General features: G+C 43.2%; 1 protein-coding gene across 1 annotated transcript in view; it reads left to right on the top strand.

The window, feature by feature from the left end:
- LAMA3 (laminin subunit alpha 3) overlaps positions 1-20855 on the top strand; it is a 276412-nt gene that overhangs the window by 12355 nt on the left and 243202 nt on the right. The window contains exon 2 of the mRNA XM_039217713.1: positions 15326-15478. Within this exon, the coding sequence (XP_039073644.1) occupies positions 15326-15478 (153 nt within the window). The remainder of the gene's footprint in view (positions 1-15325; positions 15479-20855) is intronic.

The raw sequence follows: 20855 nt of genomic DNA, 5'->3' as shown, positions 1-20855 counted from the left end.
TGGAGCCCCACACTGGGCTCCATCTCATGACTGTGAGATCATTACCTGAGCTGAAATCAAGAGTTGGCCGCTTAACTGACTGAGCCACCCAGACGCCCTTCCTTAGATGCTTTTTGAAGAAACTTTCGAAGGGTGACATGATACAATTATAGAATTTTTGAACTATAGCGACACCTGGATAGAAGTGCTGTTTGCTTCCCCCCTCCCCCCCCAAATAGCTGAATTTCAACAATTTGTCTTTGGAAGACAGGCCCTGATGTGTTGAATTTTAAGGAAGAGAGATCTGAAACACTGGCTGAGACCAATGGCTAGGACTGGGCCACCAGAAGCGGCAAGAGGCAAGGAAGGATCTTTCTTCTGCAGGTTTCAGAGGAAACAGGGCCCTGCCAACACCTTGATTTCAGACTTCAAGCCTCCAGACTGTGAGACAAGACATTTCTGTTGTTCTAAGCCACCCAGTTTGTGGGACGACATTTTCTATGGTGGCCCCGGGAGACTGACAGAGTAACAGTTGGTTCGGACTGCCATAACAAAATACTATAGATTGGGGAACTTACAAGCAGCAGAAATTTATTTTTCACAGTTCTGGCGGCTGGGAAATCCAAGGTCAAGGGCAGATTCAGTGTCTGGTGAAGACCCACTCCTAGTTTATATTTTTTTGCTGTGTCCTCACATGGTGGGAGAGGTGAGGGATCTCTCTGGGGCCTCTTGTGTGAGGGCACTAATCCCGTTCAACTCATTCTAATGCCATCATCTTAGGGGTTAGGTCTTTAACATATGACAGTGGGGGGGGGGCACGAATATTCAGTCCATATTAGTGACTTTAAATCTGATAATCAGTCTCTCAGTGAGTCAGTAGTACTTGTTGACTATTCAGTGTGTGAGTTATCTGTGTATGGGAGGGTGCAGGATGAAGGCCCACACGGAGGCGTCTTTGATTATGAGGAACGTATCAGAGGGGCATAAAATAAGGATTGACTAATGCAGGTGAGACTGTGGAGTTTTGTTAATACTGTGAGCCTTGGATTCCTTTTTGCATAGAGCCCAGTGGTTGGAAATTCCTTTCCCACTAATGAGAGCTCACGGGCTACCTCAGGGGAAGGCTGGGGTTGTGAAATGAAAGGGCCCATTCCCTATGTCCAGGGATTGGCTCTGCAGAGACTAAATCTTGCTGAGGATTTAAGTGCACAGAAGACATTGGTGGCAAAGATTCTTTTTTGTTTTTAATTTTTTTAATGTTTTTTTATTATTGAGACCGAGAGAAACACAGCATGAGTGGGGGAAGAGCAGAGAGAGAGGGAGACACAGAATATGAAGCAGGCTCCAGGCTCTGAGCTGTCAGCACAGAGCCTGACGTGGGGCTCAAACCCATGAACCATGAGATCATGACCTGAGCCGAAGTCGGATGCTCAACTGACTGAGCCACCCAGGCGCCCCCTCCCCTCACCATTGGTGGCAAAGATTCTCTACAAGGCAGTTTGCACAGTGATTTGATGAGAACAAAAATTTCAGACTTCCACGTGTTCCTATCTTCTCTATTTCTAGGTGGCTTTCTTATTTCATTGACACCTGATCACTTAATATATCCTTAATGTGATTTTGAATGTTTTTAATGAACCAGAAAAATGAGCAGAAAATGGAGGGATTATTGATGTCTATGTGCCAGGCACAGAGGATGGGGACACTGGGCTGAGAATACAAATCTGAACAAGGCAAGGCAAGGTCCTTGCCTGCACAGACGTGACATTCTGAGGGGAGACTGCAACCGATGAGTAAACAAAGAATAATTATAGATTGCCATTGTGTCTTGGAGAGAGTAAACAGGATTTTGTTATAGTGGGAAACTTCTCTAGGTTGTGTAGATAGAGAGGCTTTTCTAAGGAGGTGTTATTGGCACAGAAACCCATGGGTTGAGAAGAAATTGGCCCCCTCAAGAGGCTGGAAAATGTGTTCCATGCAGAGGGGTCCACAGGTACAAGCCCTCAGAGGTGGGAACACGTGTGCCATGTTTTAGGAATTCAGGAGGTCATGCTGCCCTGGTTCTGTATTAAACATTCTTTTAAGATTTATTATTTTTGAGAGAGAGAGAGAGAAACCACATGGGTGGGGAAGGGGCAGAGAGAGAAAGCGGGAGAGAGGATCTGAAGTGATCTCTGTCCTGATGGCAGAGAGCCCGATGCAGGGCTCGAACTCATGAACCATGAGATCGTGACCTGGGTCGAAGCCGGGTGCTTAACCCGCTGAACCACCTGGGCATCTCATGTATTTTAAATGTTACACTTAAGTGAGACTTGTGTATCCTTTCCAAAATTTATAAATACTCCATTTTAGTTTTTATATGTATTTATGCCCTTTCTGGTCCTCAAAAGAATTTAGGTGACTGATGAAATTAAAAAATGTCAGACACGAGGTGCCTGGGTGTCTCAGTTGGTTGAGTGTCTAACTCTTGATTTTGGCTCAGGTCATGGTCTCACAGTTGTGGGATCGAGCCCTACGATGAGTGCAGAGCCTGTTTGGGACTCTCTCTCTTTCTCTCTTTGCCTCTTTCAAAATAAATAAATTAACTTTAAATCTTTAAAAAAAAATTAGAATGTTGTACAAAAGGGTTGAGGGAATGGGACAATGGGAAAATAAAGCAGTGATGAATATAATTACTTTATAAGGAGATCAATAACTGAAATGGAATTGAAAGGGAAAGGCTTGGCTTGAGGAATGAATCAAATCCGGGTCAGGCTATCTCCCTAAGGGCTGTATCTGGCTCTCAGTAGGTCAGTAGCTGATGGTTGAATGAATACACTATTAGGGCTGACCTGTTCTCATAAATCTAGGCTTTGGCATGAGACTCTTAGGAGGAAGTACTTTGGATTGGGGGCATTGAGTGGGCAGGCGAAAATGCGATGTGGCCCACTGAGCTTGTGTCAGAGCAGGCAGCTCACATGCAAGTACAAGTACCAGGTGACCCCTTTTTGCCAGTGAAATGCCAACACAACATACAGAGAACAAGAGAATAGAGGGAGAAGTGGAGGGAAGAGGAATCTTCGGAGATCATTAAAATAGGAGTTCAACAACTTCCGGAAAGAACTTCTTGGGTTCTTTCAAGAAGGAACCAGTTGGTCCTGGAACCCCCAAAAGTAGATTGTATGGTGTCAGAATTAAGAACATGGGCTTTGGGATTAATCAGGCTCTCTTTGAAAGCATCTCTTCCTAAAGATGTAGCCCCGAGTGAGTTATGTAACCTCTGTGAGCCTTCATTTCATCTTTTGTAAAATGGGGACACAATGCCATTTAGTTTGGAAGGTTATTCTGAAGATTATATTATGTGAAGTAAACCGTATGCACCTGGGACATAGTGTTTAATAAATGGTAACTCTAATTTAAGGTTGTTTGGAAAGAAGAAATATCAAGGCCTTGGTAAAGAGGCCAGATGTGATGGGTGGGTTAGATTACTAGAGGGAGACCTAGTACCTGGGAAACCTCTTTTGAATGGAAAGAAATCACAATGAAGAAACATGTTTTAGCCAGGAGAATGGACAACATTTTCTTTCTTTGCTCTCTGATTTGGCCACGATGGGAAGATAAGCAAGGAAGGCTGATAGCTGAGAAGTCTCTGAAACGGGAGAGGTACCATCTAAAGATGGGAGAGCTGAGTTGAGCATGAGCGGTGCCTCCTGGCCAGAGCAGACAGGTGATCAGAAGTTAGCTGAGACTGGGCTCTGGGGGTCCCTGGGGAGAATGAGCAGGTAGATTCCCATTAGAGGAGAAAAAGCAGGACTAGATTTCATTACATTGTGCTTTCCAAAGTGTTCAGTGACAAGGGTGTAAGTCTATAATTTCCTGTTGTTTCTCAACATCAGGAGTTTAGCTTCTGACATTAAAGGTCAAGTCACACACACACACACACACACACACACACACACTTCTTTTCCCTCTTGAGGTGGGTAGAGGGCCATGTCTGGGAGTACCATTCTCCATCACTAATTAACTTGTTTATCACTTTCTAGTATATTTCCTGAAATGAGTAACAGAATAGTTTATGCCATTTTAATTTATTAACTAAATGAACAAATATTAAATGCCTACTTTGTTCCAGATACTGTTCTGGGTAGTGAATAAGTCTCTGTTCTCAAGGCACTTACAGTGCATTAAAGATGATAGTAGAATCAGCAAACGGTAAGTGCTTCCTGCTCAGAAGAAAGAGAAAGCAAATAAGATGATAGAAGTAGATGGCAGAGTGCAGCATTGCTTTTGATGGAGTGGACAGGGAAGACTTCTCAGAGGAGGGATTTAAGGCTGGGAAAAGCATGTTCTCAGAAGAGGGAACAGCAAGTGCAAAAACCCTGAGGCACGAACATGCTTGGTCTGAGTGAGGAACAGCAAGAGGGTCAGCATGGGTGGAATAGAGTGAATGAGGGGAAAGTGGAGGGTTGTGTGTTTGTCTCTTGAATTGAGATGCAAGAGACAGTGTGTGTTTAGAGCGTGTCATTGCAGATGCAGAGCCCTTGAGCAGACAGGAGGGACAGATTCAGTGTTTGTGGAGATGGGGCAGGGAAGGGGAACCCTTGAAGCACAGCTTCTCCCCAGCAATGGGAGGTAAGGAGGGTATGTAGGCACAAATGCAGGGAAGTTGTGGGTTAGGAAGATGAGCACATTCAGCAAATTCTTCAGGAGAAGGAAGAGGGAGGAGGACATTTGAGGAGCATTGAGAATGTGTGAACTAATTTCTGGGAGAGAAAAAGAGAGAATAGAGTGAAACACTATACCAGTATAGAGAAAACACAATTCTCAGTTGTCTGGGGGTGGAGAAGCATGAAACCGTCTTCCTTTACCTGGTCAGATTGACTCGCGGGCAGGCATTGGCCAGCAGGGCATGTTTCTCTGGCCGAGGTCAAATGTCCGAGGTGCCAGCAGATTCGGATGTGGCTTGAGCCCTTTGCTTTGTAGATTTCTCGAATCCTTACCTCTGGGACCTCATCACACTAGAGATGTGCACTGCACTCTGTAGGTGAAGTCTGTGGGGGTGCAGAGCTGGGTGCTCTCCTGTGCTGTGTAATGCCCTGCATCCATTCTGTGCAGACATCCGGGGATGCAGGAAGTGTGCAAACCGCTTGTGTCCATCATTGGTAATCACGCTGATGTGCTTTTGTGCCTCTCAGAAGGGAGAATTCTGAGCAAGGTCTGGGAAGGAGCAATCTGTTTTTTAAATTTGTTTGTTTGTTTATTTAGTGAACAAGTGGGGGAGGGGCAGAGAGAGGGAACAAGAGAATCCCAAGCAGGCTCCGTGGTGTCAGCTCGGAGCCCAACTCCAGGCTCAATCTCATGAACCGTGGATCATGACTTGGGCCAAAACCAAGAGTCAGAACACTTAACCAACTGAGTCACCCAGGCTCCCCTGGGAAGAGCAGTCTTAAGTTTGGAATGGGCACCCTCCAGAATGTTCTGCACATCAGGACTCCAGCTGGCTTGCGTTGGGACCCTTGAGACCGTGCCTTTAAGGCACGTGGCCTCGGGAACCTGTGTGAGTGACGGTTAGGAGTGAGGTTGTGGTGGCATCAACGTGCTGATACATACTGGGGCTACTGACGGCCAGGTGTGGTTGAGTGCCCTGTTGCTGGGTTTTCTAAGCCTGGGCACACACCCACGCTTCCACGGGACAGGGTGCTTTCCTTAGCTGGGTCTCTCTCCCAGGCTAGGGGCTGGTGTGTGGACAGTTACAGAATTGCTGTTTCAGCGTGGCCTCATGTTTCCTCCAAATGTAAGACAAGGCTATTTGATGGAGCTCACAGAGCAGCTAGGTCAGGATGGAAGGCATGCTGGCTGTGAGTACCACCCCCAGACCCACACACAGGTCCAGGTTCCTGCACGTCCTGGCTGTGTGGTTTGAGGTGAGGCACCTCACCTCTCTGAGCCTTCTCTTCCTCACCTTTGAGTTTTCACTACCTTGATATAAGCCTGGGAGTGTTGTGAAGATAAAGCAAAGTAAAGCATGGTATGCCCCTCCTGGCTTCCCGCATCCCTGTGCTAGCTGGATTCCAGCACTTTCAGTACTGTGTGGTGATTCAGCCACTTCTCTGGTCTCTCGCTAAATCTTTAGGGACAGGGGTCAACTCTTAGCGTTTGTTTGTTTTTATCCTTGCATCCAACTTAGTGCTCTACACGTTGAGGCAGTTCTCAAATGGCTAGTAAATGAATGAGTGTTCAAACAATATGCTTGTATTAGGGAGCATCACTGTAGTCGCCTCTAGTGGCTTAGAACAATACAGTATTATACAGTGAATTTAGATGGGAAGCATTGTATAGGAGAGGATTTTCGCTAAGGACAGTCATCAAAAATGTTAGGAACTAGGGAAGACTTTTTTCCCCGTGCTCCTGAAAAAGTCCCTTCGTGAGTCTCTGAAACGTTGGCTTCTCTTCCGTGACCTTCCAACCTTAGATCTCAACTCTGTTTCATTGTTTATTTGAACAATTCTGTGCCCTTTCTTTCTAGCCCCTTCTGTTATAGTTGCTATTCCCCATATGGCTAGGTTAGTAATAGCTTTGACACATTCAGAGCATGTGTCTCTTGTCGCCATTCCCAAGAGAAGTCTCTTGTCTTTGTCTTACAGTGTCCTCATCTCTGTCTGGAATACAGAGGAATACCAGCCCAGGTTCGTCTTGTGGGGGGATGAATAATCGAACGCAAGAGGGAAAGGATCCTGCTCTCTTTGTCCCCCCTTCTCTGACTTCCCTCAGTTTTAGTCCTGCTTTTATTTACTTATAGGCCTTTTTTAAAAGTTTAATTATTTAGAGAGAGAGAGAGTGAGAAAGAGAGTGGAGGAAGAACAGAGAGAGAGACACGCAGAATCCCAAGCAGGCTCCACACTGTCAGCACAAAGCCTGGTGTGGGGCTCACATCCACACACTGTGAGATCATGACTTGAGCTGAGATGAAGAGTCAGATGCTTAACTGACTGAGCCACGCAGGCGCTCCTATTTATAGGTAATTAAAAAATACAGGACCTCAGATGCAGACTTGGATTATGGGTTATTCATAACTCTCTGTTTATGACATGCTTTCATCATTGGTCCTTGCATGCTCTGACTTAATGTATATGTGGATGGTTGGATTTTAAATAGTATAATAAATGTCCATGTACCTGCTACCAAAACCAAAATTAGGGCCTTGATAATAACTTCTATCTAACCACATGGCTTCCTGACCTCCTGTGTCTCCATTTCCCACAGTCTGGGGTAGTCATCATTCTGAATCCTTTATTAATTTTTCCCTTTTATATAGTGTTTTTTACATCTCTATAAATAGTTTTTTTTCTTTTTTAATGTTTATTTTTGAGAGAGAGGCAGCATAAGTGGGGGAGGGGCAGAGAGAGAGGGAGACACAGAATCCGAAGCAGGCTCCAGGCTCCAAGCTGTCAGCACAGAGCCTGACGCAGGGCTCAAACTCATGAACTGTGATATCATGACCTGAGCTGAAGTCAGACGCTTAACTGACAGCCACCCAGGTGCCTCAGTTACATCTCTGTATATATTCCTAAATAGTAAGTCCTTCTCATTTTGGTTGCTCGTGTTGTCAAATATATTCATTTATTCATTGTTGGTCATTTATTAATTCATTGTGTGAATGTACTGCTGTGATTCATTGTCACTCCTCTGGCTGGGTAATTAGGTTATTCCCAGGATTTTGGTCTTATGAACAGTGCTTCTGTGAATATTCTTGAACATGATGTCATTAAGATTGTGCAAGAGTTTATGGGTTATGAGCTTGTGAGTAGAATTCCTGGGCCACAGGAATTGTGAATTTTCGACATTATGAGATAATGCCCAAACAGTGTCCAAAGTCTTTGGATCAATTCATACTTATACCACTTTCTTTCCAATGCTGGTTATACTCACATTTTGAACACTATTACTTACACATGGTCTGCCCTGATCACTTAATGGGGCTGAGAGTGAACATTTCTTTGAATGCTTGTTTTATGTGTTCCTCTTCTGTAAAATACCTATTCCTACTTTTGCTCTTCTTTTTAGCTATACTTCCTTATTGATTTGCAGAAGTTTGATATATATTTATGATGAGAATTCTTTGTTGATTTTATGTTCTTGGTTTAGGTATTGATTCTTGTGTAAGACAGCACTCCAAAACTTAGTGGCTTAACACAATTATTTTCCCTCGTAATTGTTTGCGGTGACAGGGCTCAGCTGGGTGGTTCTTTTGATCCATGTGGTGTCCGTGGGAGTAGCTCAGATGTATTCAGTAGCTGCCGAGGTAGGACTGGACGGTCCCAGAAGGCTTTGTGAGCACGTCGGGTGTCTCTGTGCTCTCCTGTGCATCCTTTCTGTTTGGTTAGCAGGGCTTTCTCATAGCACGGTGATCCGGGGTAGTTGGACTTCTTCTCTGGATGCTGGCTTACAAGAGGAGGGAAGCAGAATTTGCTGATCCTTTTAAGACATCCGCTCGAAAATCCCAGAATGACACTTCTGCAAATGATAAAGTTGGTTTGGATTGGAGAGAAGAGAATAGCTTCCAGGGAAGATAGCTTCTACCTCTTGACGTGTGAAGTGGCAGACACACACACACACACACACACACACACACACACACACAGAAGGAATTGATGGCAGCTGTCATGAAAGACCATTTGCCACTTGTATGCTGTGAATGTCTTTCAGTTTGTAATTTTTCCTTCTACCTCTTTAAGGTGAACCAATATTCTTAATTTTAACACCATAGTCAAGTCTCTTTATTCTTTTGTAGTCAGTGCTTTTTGAATCTTGTTTAAGAAGTCATTCCTTGCTCCAAATTCTAAAAGATGTTCACTGGTATTTTGCTCTAATTGGTTTTAAAGTTTATTTCTGACATGAAAGTCCTTAATTCATCTGAAGCTGATTTTTGTTTGTGACTTGTGTAGGAATTTGTATTGTTTTCCATTGGCTATGGATTAGCGAGGGATCTGATGTACTGCTTCTGTTATGTACTAAGGTTTTGAAAATGCACGGATCTGTTTTGGGCTTTCTTTTCTGTCCTGGAGAAGCAGTTTCTCTCCTCTTGCTCTGTTCTAATTATAACAGTTCCATAATAAGCCCTGATACCTTCAAGAGCAGGCTTTCTTCTCCCTGCTCTATTTGTTTAACAGTATCCTGGCTTTTCTTGGTCTTTTACTCTTCCATATAAATTTGAGAATTATCTTACTGTGCTCTGAGAGAATCTGTATTGAGATTTTTATTGGACTTATATTGATTTTTAGATCAACTTTGGGAGAATTGATGAGTTTTTGATGATACTGTATCCAAGAAAATGGTTGTTTCACTTATTTAGATTTTAGAAATTCTCTTAATAGATTTTGTTTGTTTCTTAAATTCCACATAATGGTGAAATCGTACGCTATTTGTCTTTCTCTGTCTGACTTGTTTCACTTAGCATAATACCCTGTGGGTCCATCCATGCTGTTGCAAATGATGAGATCTTACTATTTTTTTAAACGTTTATTATTGGGGCGCCTGGGTGGCTCAGTCAGTTGAGTGTCCAACTTCAGCTCAGGTATTGATCTCACAGTTCGTGGGTTCGAGCCCCGCATCAGGCTCTGTGCTGACAGCTAGCTCAGAGCCTGGAGCCTGTTTCAGAGTCTGTATCTCCCTCTCTCTCTGACCCTCCCTTGCTCACACTGTCTCTCTCTCTCTCTCAGAAATAAATAAAACATTAAAAAAAATTTAAAAAGTTTATTCTTTTTGAGAGAGAGAGGGAGAGAGAGAGAGAGGAAGCAAGGGAGAGGCAGAGAGAGAGATGGCGTGGGGAGAGACAGAGGACCCCAAGCAGGCCCTGTGCTGACAGCAGAGCCCGATGTGGGACTCAGCTCACACACTGTGAGATCATGACCTGAGCCAAAGTCAAACACTCAACCCACGGAGCCACCCAGGTGCCCCAGAGATCTCATTCTTTTTTACAGCTGAGTAACATTCTGTTGTATATAACACTGCTCTTCTTTATTCATTCATCTATCAATGGACACCTGAGTTAATTCCAAATCTTGGCTGTTGTAAATAATCCTCTTGTAAATTTAGGGGTGCATGTATCTTTTCAAATTAGCGTTTTTGTTTCCTTTGGGTAGATACCCAGTAGTGGCATTACTGAATCACATGGTAATTGTATTTTTATTTTTTTTGAGGAACCCCTATACTGTTTTCCAAAGTGACCGCACCAATTTGCATTCCCACCAACAGCAAGGTGGATACCCTTTTCTCCACATCCTCGCCAACGCTTGAATTTCTTGTGATTTTGATTCTAGCCTCTCTGACAGGGGTGCTGGTGGTGACATTTCTCTTCAGCCCCCTCCCCTCCCAGTCTAGATAGCGAGACGGTTTTGGGAACCAGTGTGGACACTGTCCACTTATCTTGCTAGCACGGCGTGCCCTCCCTTGTATTCCCCTGCAGATCTGCCCCGTCCACCCCTGCCCCATTTGGCACGTGTCCCTCCAAAGCTGCTTTTGCCCCAACACACCCTGCAAACAACCCCGGCAGGGACCAGCACCACTCCAGAGTGACTCCTGCTCTGGGAAGAGGGGAAGATAACCGCACACACTGGTGCGTACACAGTTCCTCATAGTGGGCAGCACAGGGAGTGTCCCGGTGATCAGTGTGATTATGGCCCCAGCACGCAGACGGGGGGCAGGCAGCTGGATTGACTGCTGACTCTGCCCAACGACAAGCCTGCAGCATCCCTTGCTAGGTCCCTGGCGCCAGCTGCTGGGGCGGGTCAGCCAGCCCCTGTGTTGTGGAGGAGGCTCCCAATGACAATTGGCCAGGGCCTTTGCAAACAAGCCTGGCCAGACGAGTTCAACATTTACACCCACTACTTTAGTGAGGGCATTGATCTTATCCTCTGGGACTATCACTCTATGGTTGTGCAGGATGAGGGCCGAGCAGATGCAGGTGAGCTCAGAGATGGAGGCCATGGTGCGGGCGGCTGCTGAGTGGGCACTGCTGGGTGCGGAGCTAGTTGCTGGATGGAATGAGCTTCACCCCAACGCAAGCTTCCTTGAAAAGACCAAGCACCTTAGTGGAAGCTGAAGAAAGCCAGAGTTTTCACTAATGACACATGTAGATATGTAGAAACGAACAGAAGGTTTGGCTTATTTTTATTACCTAGGCAAAGTTCACTACTAGAAATTCATCTTTTTTAAAAAATTTTTAATTTTATTTTAGAGAGAGAGCAAGCGGGGGAGGGGGACAGAGGGAGAGAGAATCTTTTTTTTTCCTTTTATAGTTTATTGTCAAGTTGGTTTCCATACAACACCCAGTACTCATCCCACAAGTGCCCTCCTCCATGCCCATCATCCCCCCCCCCCCCTCCCCCACCCCCATCAGCCCTCAGTTTGTTCTCAGTATTCAAGAGTCTCATGGTTTGCCTCCCTCCCTCTCCTCAACTATTTTCTCCCCTTCCCCTCCCCCATGGTCCTCTGTTAAGTTTCTCCTGTTCCACATATGAGTAAAACATATGGTATCTGTCCTTCTCTGCCTGACTTATTTAGCTCAGCATAACACCCTCTGTTCCATCCACGTTGCTACAAATAGCCAGATTTCATTCTTTCTCTTTGCCATGTAGTATTTCATTGTATAGATAAACCACTTCTTCTTGATCCATTCGTCAGTCGATGGACATGTAGACTCTTTCCATGATTTGGCTATTGTTGAAAGTGCTGCTATGAACATTGGGGTACTTGTGCTCCTATGCATTAGCACTCTTGTATTTCTTTGGTAAATTCCTAGCAGTGCTATTGCTGGGTCATAGGGGAGTTCTGTTAATTTTTTGAGGAACCTCCACACTGTTTGCCAGAGGGGCTGCACCAGTTTACATTCCCACCAACAGTGTAGGAGGGTGCCCGTTTCTCCACATCCTCGCCAGCATCTATAGACTCCCGATTTGTTCATTTTAGCCGCTCTGACTAGTGTGAGGTGGTATCTCAGTGTGGTTTTGATTAGAGGGAGAGATAATCTTTTTTTTTTAATTAAAAAAAAGTTTTATTTGTTTCTGAGAGACAGAGACAGCATGAGCAAGGGAGGGTCAGGGAGAGAGGGACACATAGAATCTGAAACAGGCTCCAGGCTCTGAGCTGGCTGTCAGCACAGAGCCTGACGTGGGGCTTGAACCAACGAACCACGAGATCATGACCTGAGCCAAAGTTGGACGCTCAATTGACTGAGCCATTCAGGTGCCCCAGAAATCCATCTTTAATATATGTATCTATTATATTAGTTAGCTTGCCACATATCAGTGTTGACACTAACTTGGATAACTGCAGTGCTCTCTTGTTCATAAAATTATAATTTTTTGAATACGTACATTCAAATTATTTGTTGTTTACACACTCAAAATTCGTATTTTAGTAATTAGTCCTTGATCAGACAATTTGTAGTGTTAAAGCTCCAGAGCCAGTGTCCTTATCCGTGATGTAACAGGTAACAGTTTGATTTGGGGTAGCAGAAGGACCAGGGTATCAGCAGAAGCAATGAGGTGAGTCTGAGAGGCCTTGGAACAGTAACTCTTAGGTTATTGTGAAGGCTCCTTTAAGACCAGTTATAGGAAGGAATGTATGTTACGGACTACCCACAATGTCTCACAAACCAGAGCTGTAGCCCCTAGATGGGGAAGAGAATTACAGGGTGGTGGATAACGTATTATTTCTGGGGCCCTAGGCTTAGGTACACCTAAGCCTGGTACTCCATTTACCAGTCATGTGGTTCTTGGGGAAATTGCTTAAAGTAATTCACTGTGTTTCCTCAGCGGTAAGATAGAAGTGATAATCTTAGGGTGCAAATGTGAAGTGCATAGTGACCGGTGCATAATAGGTGCTCTGTAAATGTTCAGTTTAATTGTTGACATAATTATTTGAAAATTGAGAATCATCGAAACCACACAAAAAGCATCACCTCCATTCCTTACATCTCTACATTATGGAGATAGAGATAAATACAGGTCATAAGCATCCACATACTTAGAGATTCACTTCTAACTATATGTAAATCTGGTAAACTATGAGGAGTCATAATTTAATTCCCTTATCAGATAATTAAATTGGTAAGATTCTTTCTGGGGAAGAATGGGAAAAATAAAGATCACTGAAAAGAAAAATATTCATAAATGTTTAGATGTCTTAGCTTAAATAGTTTTTAATTACACTTTTTATTATAAAGGAACATTTTATAGAAATAGCCCCCATTTATTTTTAAGAATTGCTGATGGTGGGGTGCCTGGGTGGCTCAGTCAGTTAAGTGCCTTGACTCTTGATTTTGGCTCAGGTCCTGATCTCGCAGTTTTTGAGTTCGAGCCTCGTGTTGGGCTCTGTGCTGATGATGTGGAGCCTTCTTAGGATTCTCTCTCTTAAAATAAATAAATAAACTTTTAAAAAGTCGCTGAAGGGAGATCTCCTTTATTAGGCTTCTGTGATGTGCAGGGCAATGTGCTGGTGAAGTGTAGTGACAGGGAAGACACACATGGTCTCTGATCTCATGAACTGATGGGGCTGCCTCTCCTAGGGTGCTGCTTCTGAGTTACACAAGTGTCTTCACATAATGGCAGAAGATAAAGTTGTAGATAAATATATCGCCACATATGGGAGAATCCTCAGTTACGCCCTTGATGAAAACATTTGGTCACACATTTGGTTCCACACCAGGATCAAATTTAAACACGGAAGAATGAACTTTAGGGGCGCCTGGGTGGCTTAGTCGGTTAAATATCCGACTTCAGCGCAGTCATGATCTTGTGGTTCACGAGTTTGAGCCTCACGTCAGCCTCTGTACTGTCACCTCAGAGCCTGGATCCTGCTTTAGATTCTGTATCTCCCTCTTTCTCTGCCCCTTCCCTGCTCTCACTCTCTCTTTCTCAAAGATCAAATAAGAAATTAAAAAAAATTGAAAATAATAATGAACTTTAGGGATACTTGTCAGAGAGCAGAGCTGCCATTTTGTCACAGAATGTTCTGAAAAGGCTGTGGGTACAAGTTTACTTGTTTATTCCCCCTCCTATATGGTGTTTGTGCTCTCAGGCAATTTCATTGGAGTGCAAAACAGTTCAGTGGGTGAAGCCCACCACTGGAGAAGCATGATCCTTTGACCCAGTTAAAATATATGCAGTATATAAGAAAGGACTGTATATAGTCAGCATTTGAGGTGGTAATGTCTATAAAAGTGTGCATTACAAATAAAGGAAAACAGAATCAAGAGTTTGCCTCCCCCCAAAAGAGTAATTCAGTAAGAAGATGAGATGGTATTGGCAGAATCAGAATTCAGTAAAGATGATAATACCAAATAGGAATCACTCCAGGTAAGAATGGATTCTTATTTATCTATGGAATTGACTGTCAATTTCTCACTTTGGTCTCCACAGACCAGCTGTTATCTTCCTATTTATCTTTCAGGTCTTGTCTTTGATTACTCATGCTATTGTTAAACTGGACCAGCTGGCCTCTGTGCTTTTGCTCTTGCTGGTTCCTCTACCTGGAACACCTTCCCTGTTTGCTGTTCACTGACACTCGCCAAAGCTGTGTCTACCCTTGCCGGCAACTTAATTCCGCCTCTTCCCCCCTGTTTTCTGAGCCCATGGAATATGCATCACCTTTGACCCAGAACTCTATTATACACTTTAGTTGTATCCTTGCCTTGTGGTTATTTGTGTACTTATCACCTCCGCTGGGACTGCAAACGGGGATTCTCTTTGTACCCTAGTGCCCAACATGGAGATTGCATAGTAGGAACTAAAGAGTAAAAAGGATTTGCTAAAGGAAGATATCTTTGCATCTCAGATACAACAGATTCCCAGTCCCAGTGTTAACTGGGACAAGAAAAACATAGCTGTAAAAGATGGAATATAAGAAGGGCGCCTGGATGGCTCAGTCGACTAAGCGTCTGACTTTAGCTCAAGTCATGATCTCATGGCTTGTGGTTTGGAGACTTGTGTCGGGCTCTGTGCTGACAGCTCAGAGCCTGGAGCCCATTTTCGACTCTGTGTCTCCCTCTCTCTCCTCTGCCTCTCCCCTGCTCTTTCTCTGTTGCTGTCTCTCAAAAATAAATAAATGTTAAAAATTTTTTTAAAAAGATGGAAGATAAGCATAATATATATCTTAGAATCATGACAAGCAGAGGTATAAATGGGTGACATGGTTTAAGATTAAATTAAGACGAAAAAGCCTTACTGTCTGCAGAATACATGATGACGAATCTCAACAGCTGACATCTCTAAGCCGTGTAAAGTGGACTTTTAGTTACCTGTTTACTAAATTGTTAGGAAAAAATCACTTGGAAATTAAAAAAAGAACTTTTCTTTTTTCCCCCCAGGGCCAGTTCTGTGACTATTGCAATTCTGAGGACCCCAGGAAAGCACATCCAGTCACCAATGCGATTGATGGATCTGAGCGTTGGTGGCAAAGCCCTCCTCTCTCCTCAGGCACACAGTACAACAAAGTCAATGTCACCTTGGATCTAGGGCAGGTAAGCTACGCTTCCAACTGGAATGGGGAAAGTTAGTTTGGGTCATTGTTTCTGTTGTGATTTCTGATATAATAGAAATTGTATTAAAAATGTACATCAGTTTTAAGTGGTTAATCATTGTGAAGACTGTTATGTGAATACTTGCATCCCAGCCTGTCATGATGCAGATACCCAGACCTGTCTATCAAAAGAGTTAAGAACAGTAAAAAGTAGTTTTATTGGCAAAGATATTGATTATTATTATTTTTGATTATGGTAAAATTCACACAATATAAAATGTGCCATCTTAGACATTTTTTAATGTTTATTCATTTTTTGAGAGAGAGAGAGAGAGAGAGAGACAGACAGAGCACGATCAGGGGAGGGGCAGAGAGAGAGGGAGACACAGAATCCGAAGCAGGCTCCAGGCTCTGAGCCATCAGCACAGAGCCTGACGCGAGGCTCAAACTCTTGAATCATGAGATCATGACCTGAGCCGAATTTGGATGCTTAACCGACTGAGCCACCGGGTGCCCCATCTTAGACATTTTTTAAGTGTACAGTTCAGTTGTGTTAAATTCACATTGCTGTGCAACCCGTCACCAGAACTTTTTTCATCTTGCAAAACCAGCACTCTGTACCCATAAACCACAACTCCCTATTCTCCTTTTCCCCTAGTACCTGGCAACCACCATTTTCCTTTCTCTCTGTGTGAATTTAGCAACCCTGGGTACCTCATGTAAGTGGAATCCTACAGTATTTGTCCTTTGTGACTGGCTTATTTCACTTAGCATAATGTCACCAAGGTTGATCTGTACTGTAGCAGCTGGCAGAGTTTCCTTCCTTTTCAGGATTGAGTAATATTCTACTGCATGTGGGCACCACATTTTTTTATACATTCATCTGTCCACGGACACTTGAGTTGCACCCACCTTTTTGCCATTGTGAGTAATGCTGCTATGAACATGGGCACAGCTAAGATATTTTTATAGCATTTCCCAGAAATCCAGGTTCTGTGAACACTGACTACCATAGTTTTTGGCTCTGTTTGGCCAGCTGGTCCATGAGAAAACCTGACTTCAGTCTTCCTCTCCAGTGGTATGCTAAGATGTCCCCAAGGATGCCTTCCTCTTGGCGCATGTGCCCAGTGTAATTACCTCTCTTTTGAGTGTGGCAGACTATGATGGAATTCACTCCTGTGGTAAGGTGGCATTATATGACCAAATAAAGGGATTTGCACATATGTTCAAGGTTCCAAGTCAGCTGATCAAAAGGGAGGTTATCTTGGAGGATTTCTCCTAATCAGGGGAGCTCCTAAAAGGGACTACTGGGCACTACCCGAAGGAAGAGACGTGAAACATGAGAAAATTTCCTGCTGACCTTGAAGGGGAAAACTGCATGTTGTAAACTACCTGTGGAGAGGGCCACGTGGCAAGGCCCTAAGAATGGGTTCCAGAAGCTGAGAGCAGCCGCAGGCAACTGCCAGGAAAAAAGCGGGAACCTCAATCCTACGACCATAAGAAACTGGATTCTGCCAACAACATGTGCAAACTTGGAAGTATCTTTCCAGGCATCTGGTGAATGCCTTGATTGCAGCCAACACGCCCAGACTCTTGAAATACAGAGCTAAAAGTAAGTGGCTTTGGTTTAAGCCACTACATTTGTGTTCATTTGTTAAGCAGCAATAGAAAAACCGATGCACCTTCTTCTTTCATCTTTCATACGAGGGAGTGCCTCCTATTTTTTCCACTCTGTTCCATCAACAAATATTTATGTCAGGCCCTGTTCTAGGTATTTGTGCTCCATAAAAGAACAAAAGAGATGGAGGTTCATTTCCTCATATAACACACTGACATTCAGTTGTGGGAGACAGCCAACAAAAATATACATCAGTAAATATGTTAGAAGCCGATAAGAGCCTTGGAAAAAGTGAAAAAGTAGATCAGGGTAAAAAGGTCTTGCAGTTTTAATTAGGATGTTCAGGAGAGAGCTTGTTGAACAAAGATTGGAAGCAGGTGAAGGCATTCACCATGTAGCTATCTGTCACCCAGAAAAGGGAATAGCCCTGCAAAGTCCCTAAGGTAGGAGCTTGTCTGGAAGGTATCAGGTCAGACAGCATGGAGGTCAGGGTGACTGGAGTAGAGTCAGGGAGGGGAAAGTGGTGAGAGAAAATGCCAGAAAGAGAACACACAGGGCCGGATCAAATAGGGCCTCTAGGCCACAATAAGGCCTTGGACTCTTCATGTGACATGAGAGCCATCACAGAGTTTCAAGCAGAGGAATGATCTAATTTGATTTATATTTTAAAATGATGTCCATGTCTATTCTATTAAGGATTACCAGGGGGCAAGGGTAGAAGCCAGTTAAGAGAGTGTCCTCATAATCCACAAGAAAGATGCCAGTAGTGGCAGTGAAAGTAGGTGATTGTATCCCAGATATATTTTGAGACTATAGCTGTCAGGATTTCCTAATGGATTGAACTTGGAGTGAGAAGTGAGGATTCAGGAGGATTCCTAAGGTTTTTGGTCTGAACAACTGGAACTGCTGTTTGCAGGGATGTTGGAGACTCGGGGACAGTTTTGTGAACATGTGACCACTGAAATACTGTTTGGACGTCCAAGTGGAGGTTTGGACTAAGCACTGGAAGATATGAGTCTGGGAATCTGACTGGGCTGGAAGAGACATTTGTTATGGATTTCTTTAGATTTTATCATATTTGGGATTGCTTAGCTTCTTGAATCTGTATATTTATACCTTTCATCATCTTTGGGATATTTCAAAAAACCTTCCTTCCTTCCTTCCTTTTCCAGCTTTATTGAGGTATCATTGACAAATAAGATTGTATGTGTTTTTTTTAATGTTTATTTATTTATTTTGAGAGAGAGCACAAGCAGGGGGAGGGACAGAGAGAGGAAATCCCAAGCAGGCTCTCGTGACTGTGAGATCATGACCTGAGCCAAAATCATGAGTTGGATGGTTAACTGACGGAACTACCCAGACATTCCAATAAAATTGTATGTGTTTTAAAGTGTAGAATGTGATGATTTGATAACCATATACTTTGTGAAATGATTACCATGATGAAGTTAATTAACCCATTCATCACCACACATATTTTTTTGTCTATGTGTGTATTGAGAACACTTAAGATCTGCTCTTTTAATAAATTTCAGATATACAATACCATATTATTAACTGTAGATACCATGTTGTACATTAGATTCTTTAGTTCTGGGAACTAAGACTCATATACTTTGAACAACATCTTCTGACTTCTCCCTTCCCTCAGCCCTCGTAACCACCATTCTACTCTCTGTTTCTATGAGTTCAACTTCTCTCTTTTGGGGATTCTGATGATATTAATGTTAGATCTTTCATTATTGTTCCATAGGTCCCTGAAGCTGTGTTCATTTATTTTTTCAGTTGATTTTCTCTCTTGTTTTTCAGATTACGTCATTGTATTGCTCTACCTTCAAATGCCCTGATTCCATCCTCTTTCATATTTATTCTCCTATCTAGCCCATTTAGTGAGTTTTTAGTTTTAGTTATTGTATTTTTTCAGTTATATAATTTCCATTCAGTTTTTTTTTTTTAATGTCCTTTATTCCTTGGCTTAGGTTTTAGTAAAACCTTGGTTGGTGAGCATAATTCATTATGGAAGCATGATTGTAATCCATAATCCCAAGTACTTGTATATCAAGGCACATTTCAAGAACTATTGGCTCAGTTGTGATCATGTGACATTTGGCATCACATACTACTCGTATGTCACGACATTACTTGTTTATCAAGTTAAGATGTATTAGAAATATTTGTTCTTCTTGAGGAACACTCGCAAAACAAGTTACTCACAATCCAACATTTTACTGTCTTTTCATTTCAAGAATATTTGTACTTTCTCACTGAAGCATTTTTATGATTGCTACTTTAAAGTTTTTGTTGGATAGTTCCATCATCTGTTTTGTCATCACATATTGGGGTCTTTTGATTGTTTTTTTCTCATTCAAGTTGTTATTTTCCCCTGGTTTTTGGTATGATGAGTGATTTTCAGTTGTATTTTGGGCATTTTAGATATTATATTAGAAGACTGAATCTGGAGCACTTGGCTGTTTCAGTTACTTAAGCATCTGACTCTTGATTTTGGCTTAGGTTGTGATCTCATGGTTGTGATATTGAGCCCTGTGTCAGGCTCTGCACTGAGCATGGAGCCTGCTTCAAATTGTCTCTCTCTCTCTTTCTGTGTGTATGTGTGTGTGTATGTGTGTCCCTCCCCTGCTCATGCTCTCTCCTGCTCTCTCAAAATTAATAAAATCTTAAAAAAAAAAAGGAGACTCTGAATCCTGTTTAAATCTCCTATCTTAGCAGATGGTCACCTTATTTAGGTTTAATATGGAGGTCCTGACCTGTTTTTACAGGCTGTGGTTCCACTGACAATTTGTTTTTGAGAGCTGGTGCATACTGTTCTAGTCTGCTTTATTCATCTGGTGCCTGGCTCACGCTTGATCCCTAATAGGGCTGCCTGTGGAGCCAGAATGAACTTCTCCTGATCCAGTAACACCTAGTAGGGGTTGAGACACACTGACCTTCAGGGCAGAGAGTGCTTCCCCAGTGCACTGTCCAAGGCTGCCTGGCGCTAAAATAGACATTTGGAAATTGACGGCATATGTATGGTGTTAACCTGTGAAACAGCATGAGAATGAGAAGAGGAGAGGATCTAGCGCTGAGCCCTGGGGTGCTCCAAGATTAAGAAGTCCTGGAAAAGGGAAGTAACCAGTAGATAAGACTGGTATGGAATGACGGATGGGAGGACAACCAAGAAAGTGTGGTGTCCTAAAGCCAGATGAAGAAAGTATGTTAAAAATGAGGGAGTCTTAACAAATTATAGCAGAGAACTTCCCCGACCTGGGGAAGGAAGTAAATGTGGAAATACAAGAGGCTCAGAGGACTCCCCTCAGACGTAACTTGAACCGATCTTCTGCACGACATATCATAGTAAAAATGGCAAAATACAAGGACCAAGAGGGAATTCTGAAAGCAGCTAGGGAGAAAAGGGCCCTCACATACAAAGGGAAACCTATCAGAGTGGTGACAGATCTATCTACTGAAACTTGGCAGGCCAGAAAGGAATGGCAGGAGATCTTCAATGTGATGAACAGTAAAAATATGCAGCCACGAATCCTCTATCCAGCAAGCCTGTCATTCAAAATAGAAGGAGAGATAAAAACCTTTCCAAATAAACAGAAATTGAAAGAATTTGTCACCACGAAGCCAGCCCTACAAGAAATCCTGAGGGGGATGCTCTGAAGGAAAGGTTGCAGGGAACAAAGATACCAGAGACACCACCACAAACATGAACCCTACAAAAGATACAAAGACTCTAAACCCACATATTTCAATA

Source organism: Hyaena hyaena, unplaced genomic scaffold (genome assembly GCF_003009895.1).
Source record: "Hyaena hyaena isolate Hyena2069 unplaced genomic scaffold, ASM300989v1 scaffold_14, whole genome shotgun sequence".
NCBI classification, from domain to species: domain Eukaryota; kingdom Metazoa; phylum Chordata; class Mammalia; order Carnivora; family Hyaenidae; genus Hyaena; species Hyaena hyaena.
The sequence above is the reverse complement of the archived record's forward strand: the minus strand, read 5'-3'. Positions and strand labels throughout refer to the sequence as shown.